Raw genomic sequence first — 16973 nt, forward strand, 5'->3', positions numbered from 1 at the left:
GGCTTCTTATTCTCCTCTTGGACACTTTTAATCAGTTGCCAGTTACTTTACCTGTGTTAAGAATATCTTTACTATTGTTTTCTTATTCAATTAAGTTCTTAGGTACTCTTAGGTAAACCACGCCTCTGTCTGTATGATTGCAAGCTTTGGCAACTGTTTTCAGATAGTTGTTTTAAGAGACTCTGAATTATTATATTTCTGAAAAAGAAAAGGCCATAACTTAAAATGTGTCTTCTTCAATATATTCTTATTTTTCTCATTCAGAGCTTTCCTTTTACATGGAGACAGTAAGTATAATAAGAATTATAGTAAGAATTACAAGACCCTTACTTTAAAAAAATTAGAAATAAAAAATCAGTAATTATTATGACACTGATTCCATAAATGTTTATTTCAAATGCCTGTTTAGTCCAGGAGTGGCTCATGCCTGTAATCCCAACATTTTGGGAGGCTGAGCCAGGTGGATCACCTGAAGTCAGGAGTTTGAGACCAGCCTGGCCAACATGGTGAAACTCCATCTCTACTAAAAATACTAAAAAAAAAAAAAAAGTAGCCAGGATAAGGAACAAGATACCAGCATATCCTCAGAGTACTGCACCACAAGGCACTTAACAATTACAAAGGGAAAAATGGTGCCTTGACAAAGGAGAAACCTGGCCAATACAAACTTAACCAAGTGACTGAGGCTAACGTTATAAATGGCAGGACAGGTTGACATCATGTACTTTCTAATGCAATGCTCTGAAAAGAGCACAGCATCATTTTTTGTGTGTAATTCCTGGCATGAAAGGATGGCCTGTGTCCGGACATGAGGAAATGTTGAATGGACCTAAATTGAAGAACATGCTACAAAATAAAAGGCCTGTACCATTTAAAACTGCTGAGTATGGGAAACACTGAAGGAGACTAAAGATATCGTGACTAAATGCAACATGTCATCCTGGATTGGATTCTGGATTAGAAAGGAAAAAGGAACATTGCTGGGGTGTTTGGCAAAATATGCATAGGGTCTTGATAATAGTGTTGTTATTGTTGTTTTCCAGATTTGGATGGTTATATTGTGGTTATACAGGACAGTGGCCTTGCTTATAGGGAAATACAAAGGAACATTTAGGAATGACAGAATACTATGTCTCCAATTTTCTTTCAAATGATTCAGAAAAAGATTGATCATAATGGAGGGAAGGCAATGAAGTAAATGTGAAATGTGAATATTTGGAGCATCTGAGTGAGGAGACATGGTAGTTCTTTAACTGTTTTTGCAACTTTTGCTTAAGTTTAAAATTGCTTCAAAATAAATTAATTTTTAAAGTGTATGTTAACACATGTAAGCATGATTGCACTTTTAATATCTGCCAGATAAATTATACTACTGACAGCCAATTGTCATTAAACACATAACTTCAATAAATCATTATATCAAAAAGATACCTGCAACTATATGTTTATTGCAGCACTATTCACAATAGCAAAAATATCATGGGCTGAGTATAGTGGCTCACGCCTGTACTTTCCACACTTTGGAAGTCCAAGTGGGAGGATCACTTGGGGCCAGGAGTTCAAGACCAGCCTGGGCAATATAGCAAGACCTTGTCTCTTAAAAAAACAAAATAGCCAGGTACGGTGGTGCATGCCTATAGATCCAGCTACACAGGAGGCACAGGGAGGAGGATCACTTGAGCCTAGGAGTTCAAAGCTGCAGTGATCATGCCACTGCACTCTAGCTGGGTGAAAGAGGAAGACCCCAACTCAAAAAAAAAAAAAAAGATATGTAATCAAACTCAGTGTCCATCAACAGATGTGTGGCTTTTAAAAATGTAATATATATATATACACACACACACACACACACACACACACACACACACACATACACCGTGGACTACTGCATGGTCTAATTATAAGTGGGAGCTAAATAATGTGTACAGATGGATTTAGAGTATGGAATAATAGACACTGGAGACTTAGAAGGGTGGAAGCAGGTAAGGAAAGAGCAATTATTTAATGGGTGAAACGTACACTATTCGGATGATGGTTACACCGAAAGTCCAGACTTCTGGACTTTGCAATATACCCATGTATCAAACTCTGAAATATATCCATGTATCAAAACTGCACTTGCACCTCCTAAATTTATGTGGAAAAAAAGTACCTTCTGCCTAAAGACTGCCTACCTACTAATACACAGATAAAGATACTTCAAACTTGTAACACAGAAAATGAAAAATATTTATCTTTGTTTTTATGTTTTTTATGTTGTTTCAGATCTTAGTGTGTTGATGCTTTGGGCTTTAAACTGGCAAATTCCATAGATATTTCTGTACCCTGTTTTGGCCCCTACAGATCAGCCAGTATGAACTGGCTAGGTAAGGGAGACAACAACTGACCTAAAAGGCTTGAAATCGTCTCTTGCTCTAAACTCAAATGGCTTCAAAGAGACAATGAACAGTACTTGGAAATAAGGATCTAACTTTACGATCAGGCTCTCAGCCCACTAGGTCTACTTGATTTCCATTAATTAGGACAGAAGAAAGCCACTGGCCACTTCCCATCTCTTAAAGCTCTGGCTTAATTGTCATGCATTCCCAGAAGCATACTGTAAGAAGATGACTAATCACTGATTGCTTCTCCAGCACCATATGTCTCCCAATTTCAAAGGAAAAATTGTCCCAACCAGTACTAGAACAGATTTCCTACCTCCTGCAGCTGGAGTCGAACCTTGGTAACTGCTCGGATCCAATGTGCTCTGGCTTGGGTAAATGGCGAAGATGCATTCTCCTCAGGAAAACTTGTAACAGAGAAAAAGAACATTTCTTAAAAATAGCCAAGGCCACAAGGTGACACTGCTCAAGGTAAGACTGCCAAATGTCTAAAATAAAATGGTTTGTACTCATGCCTACACTTATTTAGTGATTCAGGCTACTGAAACAGCATAGTACTGAATACCCAATGTGAAAACAATTCCTCTCTAAAACGGTAACTCCTTTTAGCTTCTCATCTGTTCTAGCTTTTATTTTTTTTATTTTTGAGACAGGGTCTCACTCTGTTGTCCAGGCTAAAGTACAGTGGCGTGATCACCGTTCACTGCAGCCTTGACCTCCTGGGCTCAGGCAATCCTCCCACCTCAGCCTTCTAAGTAGCTGGGAATACAGGTGTATGCTACCATGCCCAGCTAATTTTTGTATTTTTTGTAGAGATGGGGTTTTGCCATGTTACCCAGACTTGTCTCAAACTCTTGAGCTCAAGCAATCTGCCCGCCTTGGCTTCCCAAAGTGCTGGGATTACAGGCGTGAGCCCCTTCTTTTCCTTCTCCTTTTTTCATTTACCCAATGAGCAACATAGTACTGAATACCCAATGTGAAAATAATTCATCTCTAAAATGACAATTCCTTTTAGCTTTTCATCAGTTCCCTCTTTTTCTACTCCTTTTTTTTTCATTTACCCAATGTGGTGGCTCACTGGAACAGTCTGGGATCAGGACTCTAGAGGCAATAGCAAGAGCCCTGAATCAATGTCTAGTATAGAAACCATGCAGAGATGGGTGGAATAAGCCTTTCAACCCCCTTACACTGCACTTCTTGGAACCATCAGTTCCTTTGGGAGTTTTGCATAGCATCCTTAGGGCAGGCTTTTGTCCCTGCAAACCCTTCCGGCTCCACTAAGTATTTTAGAAAGCTTACCCACTCCTCTTTACATGAAAAGTGCCAAGAAAAAAAAAAAAAAAACCAGCCCTTTTACTGCTGTGATCTTGTTCCTTGAGCTGCTTCTGGAACACCCTCAGTAAAATGAACAATAACACATAACAAAATACCTTTGAGACAGAAACACTACCCTGCATTAGAACAACTCATTATCCATATTATTAACTAGAATAGTGGTTAATTCTTGGCAACAATGTTTCTCCTTCCTCTCTTTCAGGCCTACAGCCAATTCAGCAGACAAGTGTCCACCATCTACACATGTAAAATATATGGTCGGTTCTGATGCCACCTAAATGGGTCAACTGTTCTAAAACATATGTGGGCACTTCTGGCCAAGGTAGTACTGGATTTCACTCTCACAGCTAGAACCTGAGAGGACACAACCAGTAGAGAAGGACAAGGATTCGTGCTGGGCACTTCTGCTTCTCCACCAAGAACTCTGCCCCTGATAATAGTAACTGCCAAGCCTAAGGTCTATGGGGGGCCAGAGCCAGTTTTTCAGTGGGTCATCAACTCAATAAGAGGCCTGGTCCAGAGCTCACCTCCTGGAAGTCCCATCTATTAGATGAGCTACAAGAGATGACTAAAAACCAAAAAAGGGAAGAAGAGAGAAAATAAGTTAATATTAATATCTTCAGAAAGGTATATGACTCATCTATTAATCCAGTGGTAAAGTAGAAGCACCAGCCATTCCCTAATTTTTACCATGTAATCCACATTCAGTGCCCTGGTCTTTCAGTGAGAGGCTTTATTATTACATCTTGAAATTTGAGACTCTAAGTTACACCCATCCCTTATCACTCTATTTCAGTGGGCAACTGTCCTCCCAAGGAGAACTCTGTCAGGAGACAGTTTTAGTTGTCACAACTGAGGGTTGCAAGAATTGCTACTGGCATCTAGCATGTAGAGGCCAGTGATGCTCTTAAACATCCTATAATATGCACAATAAAGAATCATCTGGGCCAAAATGTCACAAATGCCAAGATACAGAACTCTTGCTCTGCTCTGACCTATCAGCTACTCTAACCAATTTAGCTCAGTAATAACATTCAGACTCTGTACTCAGCTTCATTATGCGATGTTAAAGAGGACACATTTAAAATTTTTCTTCTTATGGATACCAACTGGCAGACACATTGCTAGGTCCTGAGGAGGCTGAGGGATGGGTTAAATCTGGCTTATAGATCAATTCTTTCTTAACTTTGTCCTGGACCCCAGAATAGGTAACAGGTCACTGTTCTGAGTAGTTCAACACACATATACATATACCTGTACAAAAGTACATGCACACACACTGACCCTGACAAACCCCTTTGAACAAGTTTGGGTCAGAGGTGAAAGCAGCATTCTTAATAGGTTTGGAAGTCAGCCAAAGTACCCGTAGCAGCCCCAGTGGATGAAGTAACCTGACTCAGGTCAGTTCCTGACTCAGAGGCTGCATATACAAGGTCAACTAGTAAGCTATGAACTGCAGACTCAAGAAGTCCTAGTACACTGCAGCTCACTAACTACAAATAACCCAAATCCTGGCCGGGTGCAGTGGCACACATCTGTTATCCCAGCACTTTGTGAGTCTGAGGCAGGTGGATTACAAGAGCTCAGGAGTTCAAGACAACCCTGGGCAACATGATGAAACTTTGTCTCTACAAAAAATACAATTAGCCAGGTGTGGTGGTATACACCTAGTAGTCCCAGCTACTCAGGAGGCTGAGGTGGGAGAATTGCTTGAGACCAGAGTATCGACGCTGCAGTGATACAATATTGTGCCAGCCTGGGCAACAGAGTGAGACCCTATCTCAAAAACAAAAATTCAAGTATTCTTCAGAGATCTCCAAAATACCTCCAAAATGTCTTCAGAGAGTGAGACCCTATCTCAAAAACAAACAAACAAACAAAACTCCAAGTATTCTTTAGAGATCTCCAAAATATTTTGGGAAGTATACCATAAATCAAAGGAAGCAATACAGAGTTGAGCCCAGGGGTGTTAACTGCCACCATACCCAGATGCAGGGAAACAAATGAAAATCACTTATTTTCAGCAATACCACAGGGCAGGTACTGAGGAAGCCACGTGAGTTCCTCAAGGCAGCTGTTGCCTACCTCTCCTGGGGGCCTAGGAAGTGGTCTTTGTGCAGCACCAGATCTGGGGGAGGGTGGGTTGTAGCATCTTCTTTTATCTCCTTGGGTTCACATGCTGACTTCTTCTCTGCTTGACCTATCACCTCCAAGGCTTTCTCTTGTTCTCTAAAATCTGCTTGGCCATCTCTGGACAGGCTGTGAGAGCTGTGGCAGGAATGAATCAAGTCCCTCTCTCGATGGTCGTCATCTTGTTCATGATACTGATCTAGTTCACTTAGCTGAGAGCTTCCTTGACTCACATTACAGGAGGAGCCATACCTACTGCTGCTGGTGGGGCTGTGAGAATGAGAGAAAGACAAATAAGCAAATAAATGCAAAACAAGGACCAGGACAAAAGCATGGAGACATCCAAGAAATAATGATTCTATCAGTAGCAAGAATCAAATAGGAGGTTCTGGGAAGAGATGACCAAACTTCATAATCAAGAAGAATTAGTCTCTATTCAGCAAAACTGCAACAGGAAAACAACACAACATGCTGGGTTCTCCAACAACATTTAACCTCAGCCCTGCACTTGACTTTAAAGGATATTTTATCTTAATGGGTTATTTATGAGTAGGATTAAAAATCATTAAAATGGCCTGTTACTTGTTCTTAAAATTCTTTACTCAGTCTTCTAAAGAAGCTTGTCCAGTGGCTATGATTAAATTTTTTAAATTTCCACATAGTAAAATGGAATGAATGAACTCTCCTCTCTTTTCTATTACTTATTACATTGAGGTCACCATTTCTTCCTCTACAGTTGTAAATTTATATGCCTGTACCTTAGGATGAGCAAAGGAGAACGGACATATTCCTTCAATTATCATCTCAGTCTCCTCATCTGCAAGATGAATTAATAAAACCCACTGGAAGATGGAGGCCACGACCAAGAGATTCCACACACAAAAAAAGGTCTCATCGACATAAATGCTACAATGATATCCCTGGCAGCATAGGACATGTCCCAAAGATGAATATCTATAACTGAGCTTCTTTCAGAGCAAGGCTCAGTTTTGGATAGAGTGGACAAAGTCCGACTCTAGGATCTGGGTCAGAGCTGTATTCTTGCATCTCTGTATCTGAAGACTGATAAGCCAATCTTTTTTCAATCACCTGTATTCCCATGTCTAGAAAGTTATGAGAGAAAGCAGTTATAGCAGAGAAAGTGACAGTGACAGTGGCAAGAAGGGCAGAGTGGTGGAAAGGAGGAGTATCTAGAAGTTACTTCCTTGAGTCTTATGACCCTATCATCTAAGGGCTTCAGTTCTTTTGAAGAAATTTCTTACCACAGAGTCAAGCCTTTAACTAAAAGGCTTGTGTTGGGTCAAAGAAGAGAAATCACTGTTATTTTCCAGTGGGATTTTCCCTAAAGTTCCTCCTAATTACGTTATATTCTCAGGCTGATTTCTGATCCTCTGGTACCTGGTACCTCCAGAATAGGTACCAGGTCACTGTTCTGAGTAGTTCAACACACATACACATATACCTGTACATAAGTATACTCACACACACTGACCCTGACCAACCCCTTTGAACAAGTTTGGGCCAGAGGTCAAGGTAGTGTTCTTAATCTGTACTGTACGGTACCGCTTCTTAGGGAAAATAATAGTACCCTCTGCTGATGGATCTTGCACACTGCTCCAGACTGAGGAACTACAGCAAAGGATGGCTCTGAGTTCCTGTGAGATTTTACTCAATGTTGATGATTTATCAAGCATCAGCCTTGAGGGTAGTAAAAGGCAGAGACCGATACCCTGGAAGAAGCTATGCAAATTTGTATGGAATAGGATATGGGAATACAGACTATTCCAAGACATCCTTTGCAGTTTGTATTTTACTTAATACACTCATTGCCACTGGAAAAAGCATCTTAGAAGACTTGAAAAAACAAAACAAAATAGGTCTATCCCCATCTCCTACAAGATGTAAGTGCCTAAGGCCCAAGTCAGCATCCTAGCCTATCATGTAGTTGTAGTTAATATATACCACCAACTACTTGGTGCCTCTTCCTGTCCTCCCTTCTCCATTTCACATTATACAAGGCAGAGTAAACCAGACTGAGTAAATCTCAGGGCCCAGCCTTTGCTTTAAGCAGGAAGCTCCTTGTTCCAATAAATGAATTACATTTGGCATAGAGAGGAGGATGAAAATACCCACACATTAAGTTCTTGTTACTTAACCCCTAATTAACATGAAGCTCAGGTACTAGGAAAGACACAGGAAGGATAAAAAACAAACTATGATTAATCTACTTAATTAATCTAAGTCACTTGCATCATAAATGGTCAATTCCTTAAAGCCATTTATGATGCTTGAGTTAAGAACAGGCCTTTTGTTGGTCATTGGATCCTTGACATCATTTGGAGTGACTGGCTGCTGCACATTCAAAACACAGTCAGTACTAGCAGACACTGCTTCCTCTTCTTGTTTTTCTGGCTGACAAAGTATCTCAGAGACAGCAGAGGGCTCGTTCTCATGTTCCCCTGAAGGACAGGTGGGGCTAGAGAGGTGGCCTTTGGTATCACAGTTTTCTCCAGATGCTGAGATTTCCTGCTTGTTTCCCCCTTCTCCAGGCCCTGAAAGCCCCTGAGCACTGACATCTGGGCTGGCCACCAGCTGTTCAGAGGTCTCAAAGGGCTGAGTGTAGACTTTAGCTGGCTGAGCACTGGCCCCAGATATTTGAGAAGACTCCAAAGCTTTGTTAGCCTCACTGGAGTGAAGGTCCTGATCACTGCTAGTAACTAAAACTGTAGGGGAGGATTCTGTAGGGATTTGTTCAGGCCCCCCTTTGTTCTCTTTTGCCCATGGAAATGAAAGATCCACCTTCTTTCCAAACCCTAGTTTTGAATCACTTGCCAGTGCACTCCCTTTCCCCTCACCAATTCCCTCAAATAGAGTTGACAACTTCTTAAAACTGGACATTAAACCAGTCTCTGCTGCTCTATTGCCAGAGGGGAGAGGTGAGGAAAAGAAAGAGCTCAGTGGTTTCCCCTGGTTAGTAGTAGAGGATGGGAAATGAAGCTTTGGCCAACTGGTGACATTTGGGATCTCAAAACGTGGTCTTGACTGCTCTGTTTCTTGGGGGCCTGCAGATGGATCTTTCTGAGCATGAATTATCTCACAACTTTCTTTGGCAGGAAGCACAGGGTCCTCCAGTTCAGGATGAGAAAAGTGCCCTTCGGTTTTCAGTGTAGTGGTCTGGCTCACACTTGAATCACTGAATAGTGCAGTATCAGTTTCTAGTGAACTGGCTGGATGCAGCTCCAACAAGTCTTGGTTTGTGGAAAGAGTCTGCATAGCTGGCTCTGGCTCAAGAGGCAGAGATGGCTGAATTGGAGGAGGAAGCTCTTCGGCAATGCAGGTACGATCTGGATGCAACTGTGTTGGTAGCGCAATGTTGTCTGCTTCTAACGATGCCTCTGTGTCTGTAGCTTGCAATATCCCCATGTCTCCTTCATCACTCAGAGACAATACTCCTTGCCCAGTATCATCACCTGAGAAAGAAGATGTGTTCATTGTTTCAGAACGTTGAGGTTCCAGAATATTTTCAGGAGTATTATTGTCTTCCATTTTGGTTGTTAGTTTAGGATCATCTGTCAAGATATCTGATTCTGGCTTTGCACTAACTACAGTCATTCTACAGTCACTGAGGGTAGATTCTGAATTGGGTACTGTACAGGCAGCTTCTCTCCTTTCTGGAGGTACTGATCCTACAGTATCTCTGGAACAATCATTTTGAAGCCATGAAGTTGCTGGGAGAGATGACTCTTGTTTGTATGGCTCTGGCTTGGGACTTCTGAAAATTCCAAATAATTCACCTTTGAGGGGCTGAGATGATACATCAGAAGAAAGAGAGAAAAGGGGGTTTTTCTTTGTAAATTTAGGAGAAGAGAAAAGTCCAGAGAATGTTTTGGGAGGTTCAATTAAGCTCCCAGAGAAAGATTTCACTTTAGTCACAAACCCTGAAAGCATGTCTACTGAAGAGCCTAATGTGGATTTGTCTTCCTCTTTTTCTGCATCTCGTTTCTGGACGTTCCCTGCACACCCTGGCTCTGGAGAAGAAGAGGCTGGCTCCAGGATCTGTGGTAGGACCTCATCGGGGGCCTTTTCTAATGGCAAGTTCAATGGGTCAGTAGTAAATTTCTTATCTTGGTGGTGCTTAGTACAAGTGTCTAAATCATTGAACTTTTCAATTAACTGTTTAGCATGTGAAAAAGAGTTGGACAGTGAGTCACTGGGGAAGTCTTTCTGGTTGAGAGCCTCTTCCTCATGGGAAGCGATCCCAAGGGTCCCTGGGCCAATGAGGAATGTTTCAGCCTGGGCCTGAAATTCTGGTAAAGGAGAAATAATGTCTTTTTGCAACTGATTCATCTGGAAATCTGCTGATGTCCCTGGTCCATTATTGGAACTCAGTTTCTCCTGACAGTCCTTCTCTACATTGAGCTCATCTGCAAGGGAGGTAACCTCAATGGTGTTGTTAATGGAAATACAAGGTGCCATTTGCTGTTCATGAACTACTTCTTGGGCTATGCTAGCTCTATGACCACTGGAACTATCTGTGGTCATTGTGCTACCACTGTCTACAAAAACATTTGTCTTTTCACAGGGCTGGGAGGTCACTGGAACAGCAGTTGAAATGCTTTGTTTTTCCCCAGAGGTCTCCTTGTTTTGATCTAAAAAGGACAAGCTGAAGAAGCTAAAAGTAGAACTACTTCGACAGGTTTCTTTCTTAATGCTTGAGCTAGTAGTGGAAAAAAAGGAAGGAAGTGTGAATAGCCCTTCTGCTTGAGATTTGGCTCTTGGTAGAGTAGTAGAGGCTCTATTCTCAGATTTTTCAGATCCAGTCATAAAAGAAAATAAACTCTTTTTGGTTGGTAACTCTGGTTGGGATGAAGATGTTGTAGCCATTGAAAAGCTCCAGTCTTTGTCAGAAAAATTATCTTGTTCATTTGAATTTCTTTTGCTCAGGGTATCAAATGATATTTCATTACTTTTTGAAACTTCTGTCACTGTAGTCACACCACTAGTTTCTACTGAAGAATCTCTGGAACACTCTTTGAGACTACTTGTTGAGAAAGATGAATTAGGTGACTGCTGGATTAGGTGGTCTCTGAATGGTACCTCTTTTTCAGTCAAATCATTACCCTGGATCCCTCCAGTTGATGGTTCTTTTAACCCACTGTCATCAATAGTAGTCTGTTTGTTCAGTCTTCTAACTCTAGCCTTCCCTTTAGAGGAAATCGGTACAGCAGGAAAGTTCTCAGCACCCTGGCTAGCTAGCTCTATAGGAGTAGAACTTGACCTGACCTCATCTTTATTAGTCATTGCAGAAACAGACATATTTTCAGTTGTCTGTGTAGGAGAAGCATTGGCTTTAAAGAAATCCCCAAGGGTACCCAAAAAATTTGAAACACCAGAAGATTCTTTCTTTTCCTGAGGTGATATCTTGACATTTATATCACCAGTCTTTTCTAAGTTTGGTGATCCTTCTTTGTTCACCTGAGTTTTAAAAAGACTCAAAAATCCAGATGACTGTTTTTCATTTGCTGTCATACTTCCTGAAGATTCTTCTCGACTGAAGAGTTTCAGTGCACTTTTAAAAAATGTTTTCTCAGACTCTTTGGACAACTGGTCCTGGGGAAGTTCACGATTCTCATGCTCATCCCTACTATGCTGAGGTGCAGGAAAAACTGAAATAGAGTCTGTTGTTATAATTTTGCCATTTTTTATACCTGATTTAGCCTGAGGAGTTGTTTGGCTTACCTGGAAACCAGACTTTAACAAACTTTGCTTTTTCACATGAATGTTGTTATTTAAAGGGAATTCTTGCCTTGTATTTTTAGTTAATTCTGGATGCTGAACATGGGATACTATCTGTCTTTCTGAATCCTTGAGAAGACTTTTTTCCTCATTTGGGGAGTTACCATCTAATTGCTTACTCAAGATTAATGACTGAAAACCATCATTTGTGAGCTCTGGTAAATTTGACTGCCCAGAAGTCTCAAAGGTCTGAGTGTCCACTTTCTGCATGGCCAAAGACTCTAAGGATTCACTCTGATCAAAATTCAAAGTATTCCCAACTGAGGCACCCAAAACAGAAAATACTGAAGTCACTTTGTTCACTAATGATATCTCTTCTGCTTGTTGTAAACCCTTAGTCATATTTTCAGGATGAACCAAAGTGGCAACTTCTTCAATAGAAGACTGAAGCCAATGGAAACTGGAAAGGTGAACTGATAAATCTTTAGCTAGAGGCTGGTTCTTATCTCTCTCTATAATTTGATCCCTGTTTAAGACATGATCACTAATGGTTTGGGGCTCATTTCTGAGATCCAATGTACATTCAAGGTCTTCAGAACCACATGGCCTTTCTTTGAAAGATCTAAAATCTCCTTTAAACTTTTGACGATTGTAGCCTGAAAAATCTAGTGGCTGATCGCTTTGGTCATAACTTGACTCTTCAGGTACTTGTGAAAAGGTTTCTAAATTTAGATACAATGGTTCCTCACTTCTTGGCAAAGCTAAAGATAAATCAAGAGGGTCATCAATTGGTTCCTCTTCAACATACCACAATATTTCATCTTCCTTATCAAGTACTTTAAAGTTACAGGCAGAAATAATGCTGTCATCCAACATAATACTTGATAGATCATTTGTCTGTAAATCACAATCCAAATACTCTTGATAAGAATAACCAGGTATAAATAAATATGCATACTGCCCAGTAGAATCAGTGAGAAGAGAATAGATATATTGACCATCATGAAACATATAATATCCATAATCCCCATCCTCTGATGGCCACCACACTCCATGTTCAAGACATGACAACCATTCCTGGTACTCACAACCAAAACTTGAAAAAACAAAGTTTTCATCAATTCTTAATGATTCTTGGTCAACTATGGGGCATGTAGTCTTTTCATGATCCAACGAATAACTTAAGTCAATGGGTAATTCTTCTAGTGAATTCTTAGCCTCATTAATTGGAAAAGGACCAGAGTTTCCATATAATGAGTTAGCTGCCCACACATCACCTCTTAATAAGTAATCTTCATTAAATGTTAACTGATTGAATGATTCATATGGTAAGTCACACCAAATGACACTGTTTGGATTTGTTCTCCACTCTAAGATACTTGCATTTTGATCTTTTTGGCAAAAATTAATCACTGAGTTTTCTGAGTTAAGCCACAAGAAAGCATTGGTTGATGGAAATCTATTTTGATTTAACATATAATAAACTGGCTGAATTTTTCTGGAATTTTTAGATAAATCTTTTATGTCAGAGTCCCATTCGAAACAGAAGGGATTGTTCATCTCTTCAAATGCCTGATAGTTGTTTGATTTATTGAAAATGTTAGTATTTAGTACAGGTGAGTCTAACTTGTTTGAATTTTCACGTAGTTTTGTCTCAAGAACATGGTTTGGCCTTGGCCTCTTAGCCATAGATTTCTCCAAAAAACCCAGCTGAGCACTTGGAGCACAGTGAAGTACAATGTTCTTAGAGGAGGGGCAAGGCTTTTCACTTTGCTGGTTTTTCCATGTAGGAGGGCAATGGTGATTATCAATCCCAGCATCAGATAATGGTATGTTTTCTTTAGGTAATAAGGAGGCTTTTATAGAGCTAGAAATTTCACATTTTTCAACATGGTTCTTTGGGTTCTCAGAAGTCACACGTGAAGTAGCAGGAACCTCATCCAAGGATAAATGCTTATCTCCATCCAAACTCTTTGTGTTGCCTAAAGACACAAACTTTGCTTCCTCTGGTTTATGATCAGTCACACTGCTATTTGATAGCAGGTTAAATATTCCAGAGATTAAACCTGGGGTGTTATTCTTATGATGGGAGTCATCATTTTTCAAATTTAATTCTTGTTGACTAGACAAATTTTCAGCAGAAGAAAACTTACTAAACAGGCCAGAAAGGAAGCTTCCTTGGGGTTTTTTCTTGCAAGTCTTATCTATAACTTTATCTTCATTAATTTCATTAACCAAAGTAGATTTGGAAGTGGTAGAAATACACTCTAATGAAGACTCTGATGCTACTGAAGATGTTGCTTGTATAAAAGTCTTACCGTCTCCTAAAGGATCTGAAGTTATATGTTCTTTGGGCACAACTCTAGAAATGGCTAAGTCATCTCTTTCAACATTCTCTCCTGCTGTGTGGTCACTTGGATTTAATTCCTCTATACTCCCAAATTTCCCCAGAACATTATTAATATTTGTACCTGAATCAGATTGTATTATATTAAGTTTGGTATCTTCAGGACTATTTATTTGGTCATTCTGATTAAATTTATCTGTATTGTCAAATTTCCCTACATTATTATGAATATTTGGAACTGAACTAGATTTTACTGAACTAAGTTTGGCATCTTCAGGACAATTTACTTGTTCATTCTTATTAGATTCCTTTGTACTGTCAAACTTCTCTAGATCATTATGAATATTTGGAACTGAACTAGATTTTGTTGAACTAAGTTTGGCATCTTCAGGACAATTTATTTGGTCATTCTTTTGAAATTCCTCTGTACTGTCAAATTTCCCTAGATCACTATGAATATTTGGAACAGAACTAGATTTTACTGAACTATGTTTGGTATCTTCATGGCAATTTCTTTTGCTCTCCTCATCAGTGGTTACTGCTGAGCCATGTAAACTCTGGTCATTAACAGTAACCTTGCTGTCAGTGAAGGAAAATTTAAACAAGGGAAAAACACTTCCTTTCTCTTTTAACTCCTGTTGCTTTTCAGTATGACCAAGACCTCTAAAAAATGGAAGATTTAGTTTTCCACTAAAGGGAAAGGAACGTCCATCTTTCTTAAGTCCCCTTTCCAATCCATCTTCCTCCATCTCGTCAATTTTCACAGATTCTGACAAAGTTTCCTTTGAACAGGTCTCAGGGGAAGTGAGCAAAAACTGGCTAAATGATTTTCTGAGTGGCTCAAGGAAATCATCATTACCAGTAACTCTGTCCTCTTCTAATGGCTTTGAAGATACCTCTTTATTTGAAGTTCTACTGCCAGCTATACGAGGATGTCCTGGACTATCTTTGGCACATACTTTTTGTTGATCTGGTAACAGAGACAGATCTATACAGGGTTTTCCTTCCATTAGACTCTCAATATCTTCGTTTTTACTTGCAGAACTAGCTAAGTTTGAAGGTTCACTGGTTACTTGGGAGTACAATAAATTCTCACTTGTGGGCATCTGGAATGAGCCTGTAGTTCCCTCATCACTCTTATTTAAAGCAATAACACTACTACTGTGAGTGTCAAGAGTGCTTTCCCTTTTATTTAACTCCAAACTACACTCAACAAAGCTTTCCTTTCTTGGTGGCTTATTCTGGTCATCATCTTTTTTTGTTTCCTCTTTTTCTGAAAAGATCTTCAATGGATTTAACCTGCTGAAAACCGACTTTATAATGGAACTCTGACTCTGTGGAGCCGAGTCCTTTGCAGTAGTTTCTGTTGCATTCTGAAAGCTTAAACTCTCAGTTTTGTTGCCCATGTGCTCATTTTCAAAGGTTTTTCCATGTCTGTCTATAGTCACATTATCATCTGTTTGAGAAGATAATGGAGATTGCATGGAAAGATCCTTTTCCAATACTGCCATGGCTCTGTGTTTAGATCCCGAATTAATTGTCTCTATTTCATTAAGGGTTTCTGTTTTCTCTGGAACTAAGGAAACCAGCTTTTCCACAGAGTTTGCTAGATGCTTTGTGCCTGAACCCACTTTTTCTGTGAGTGAACAAAACAAAGAACCAACAGCACATTTTACTCCAGTCAACTCAGGGAAAGAGATGGCCGTGTCCTTGTCATTCTTGACAATAGTTAAAGGTAGTATTTGATCCCCAGGTGTTCTCTGTTCTGCATCAACAGTACTATTTTGTTTCTGTGATTTTTTAGTTTTTGAAAGTGAACCAAATCTATTAATCTCCTCTTCCTTCTCTGCTAAATATTCTGACACAGTTTCTACCAAACACTGAAGTTCATCGATTGTATCAATATGGTCCTCCTTGGGCTCCTCAATAGAGGAAGGGGTTATCTCTTCCATGGAGCACCCAGACATATCTCCAAGTGTTTTTGCATTACAATTCATCCTTTGTAATGGCAATGCTAAATTTGCTACATAATATTCTTCAGGAAAATCTCCAATATGGTAGACATTGGATGGATGCCATGTTGGTGACTGTAAATCTTCCTGCTTATCAGAAATAGGGGAACCCAGAAGTTCATCAGAAGTACTGCTAGTAGAATCTTCAAGAATATCTAATGAAGTAAAATTAGTGACATGCTGGTTTGAGCCAGATGACTTTTCACAGTGCCTTAAACAACTGGACAGATCATGACTTTCCAACTTAATGCGCTGCATGCCTCTCTTAACCACAAATCCATTTTTGTAGGGGTACAAAACTGGGTACCCCATATTTTGTTTCTTCTTTTCAATATGGCAAAAGTTACAATTTTCAGTATTAGAATATGTGCTTTTGTAGTTAGTCTTAGTTTCAGATCTCTCATCATACTGCCTTCTTTCGCTGTCTTCAAAATGACTGTATAAGGGTTTCTTTTTTCTTCTTCTATCTAGTGTATCATATTTCTGAGGATACCTGGAGAAAACAGATGTTTCAAACTTAAGCTCAGTAGAGAATTCTGTTTGTTGGCTCTGAGGCAGTGTCTTTTTCCTGTTCTTATACTTTGGTTGTTTATGTTGGCTATAGTATTTATCAGCTTTTGAAAGGGTTCGAATTTCTTTTACCTCTGCTTTCTTCAAGTTTATGTTATTATTTTCTAGAAACTCTTGTGATATTTTCCCCTTTATCTCCTTATGTATATCTTCTTGCTCTTCATAGTCAACATCAGAGAAAGCTGAAATAATCATAATTTTTTCACTTTTAGCCTGTGAGCCTTGTCTGATGTGAAGGGACAAAATTGGAGGAACAATAAAGCAAAGAAAAAGGAAGAGACAGGGAAAGGAAGAAAGAAGTTATAAGATTTAATACATGTTCAATGAGAAGACTAGAACAATAAAATTGTCAATGTAACAAAAGGCATTCAGATTAAAAACATATAAAAAGGAAATCCACAAGTTCTTAAATATTATATCAATGTCATCAAATAGTTTACCAATTTTTAAATGCTTCAACTT

At 39.6% G+C, this 16973-nt stretch overlaps 1 protein-coding gene across 3 annotated transcripts in view; it reads right to left on the minus strand.

Moving 5' to 3' along the window:
- Positions 1-16973, minus strand: part of UNC13B (unc-13 homolog B) — a 234758-nt gene that overhangs the window by 90802 nt on the left and 126983 nt on the right. For 2 of the 3 annotated variants that reach the window (XM_064380317.1, XM_064380316.1), the window contains exons 9-10: positions 5802-6116; positions 2698-2788 (exon numbers count right to left, since the gene is read on the minus strand). In XM_064380317.1, coding sequence (XP_064236387.1) covers positions 2698-2788; positions 5802-6116 — 406 coding nt within the window. Of the gene's footprint in view, positions 1-2697; positions 2789-5801; positions 6117-8151; positions 16738-16973 lie in introns of all 3 variants that reach the window. The other variant, XM_064380312.1, reaches the window with a different exon arrangement.

Source organism: Aotus nancymaae, unplaced genomic scaffold (genome assembly GCF_030222135.1).
Source record: "Aotus nancymaae isolate 86718 unplaced genomic scaffold, 86718_ANA_hifiasm-v0.15.2.pri h1tg000003l, whole genome shotgun sequence".
NCBI classification, from domain to species: Eukaryota; Metazoa; Chordata; class Mammalia; order Primates; family Aotidae; genus Aotus; species Aotus nancymaae.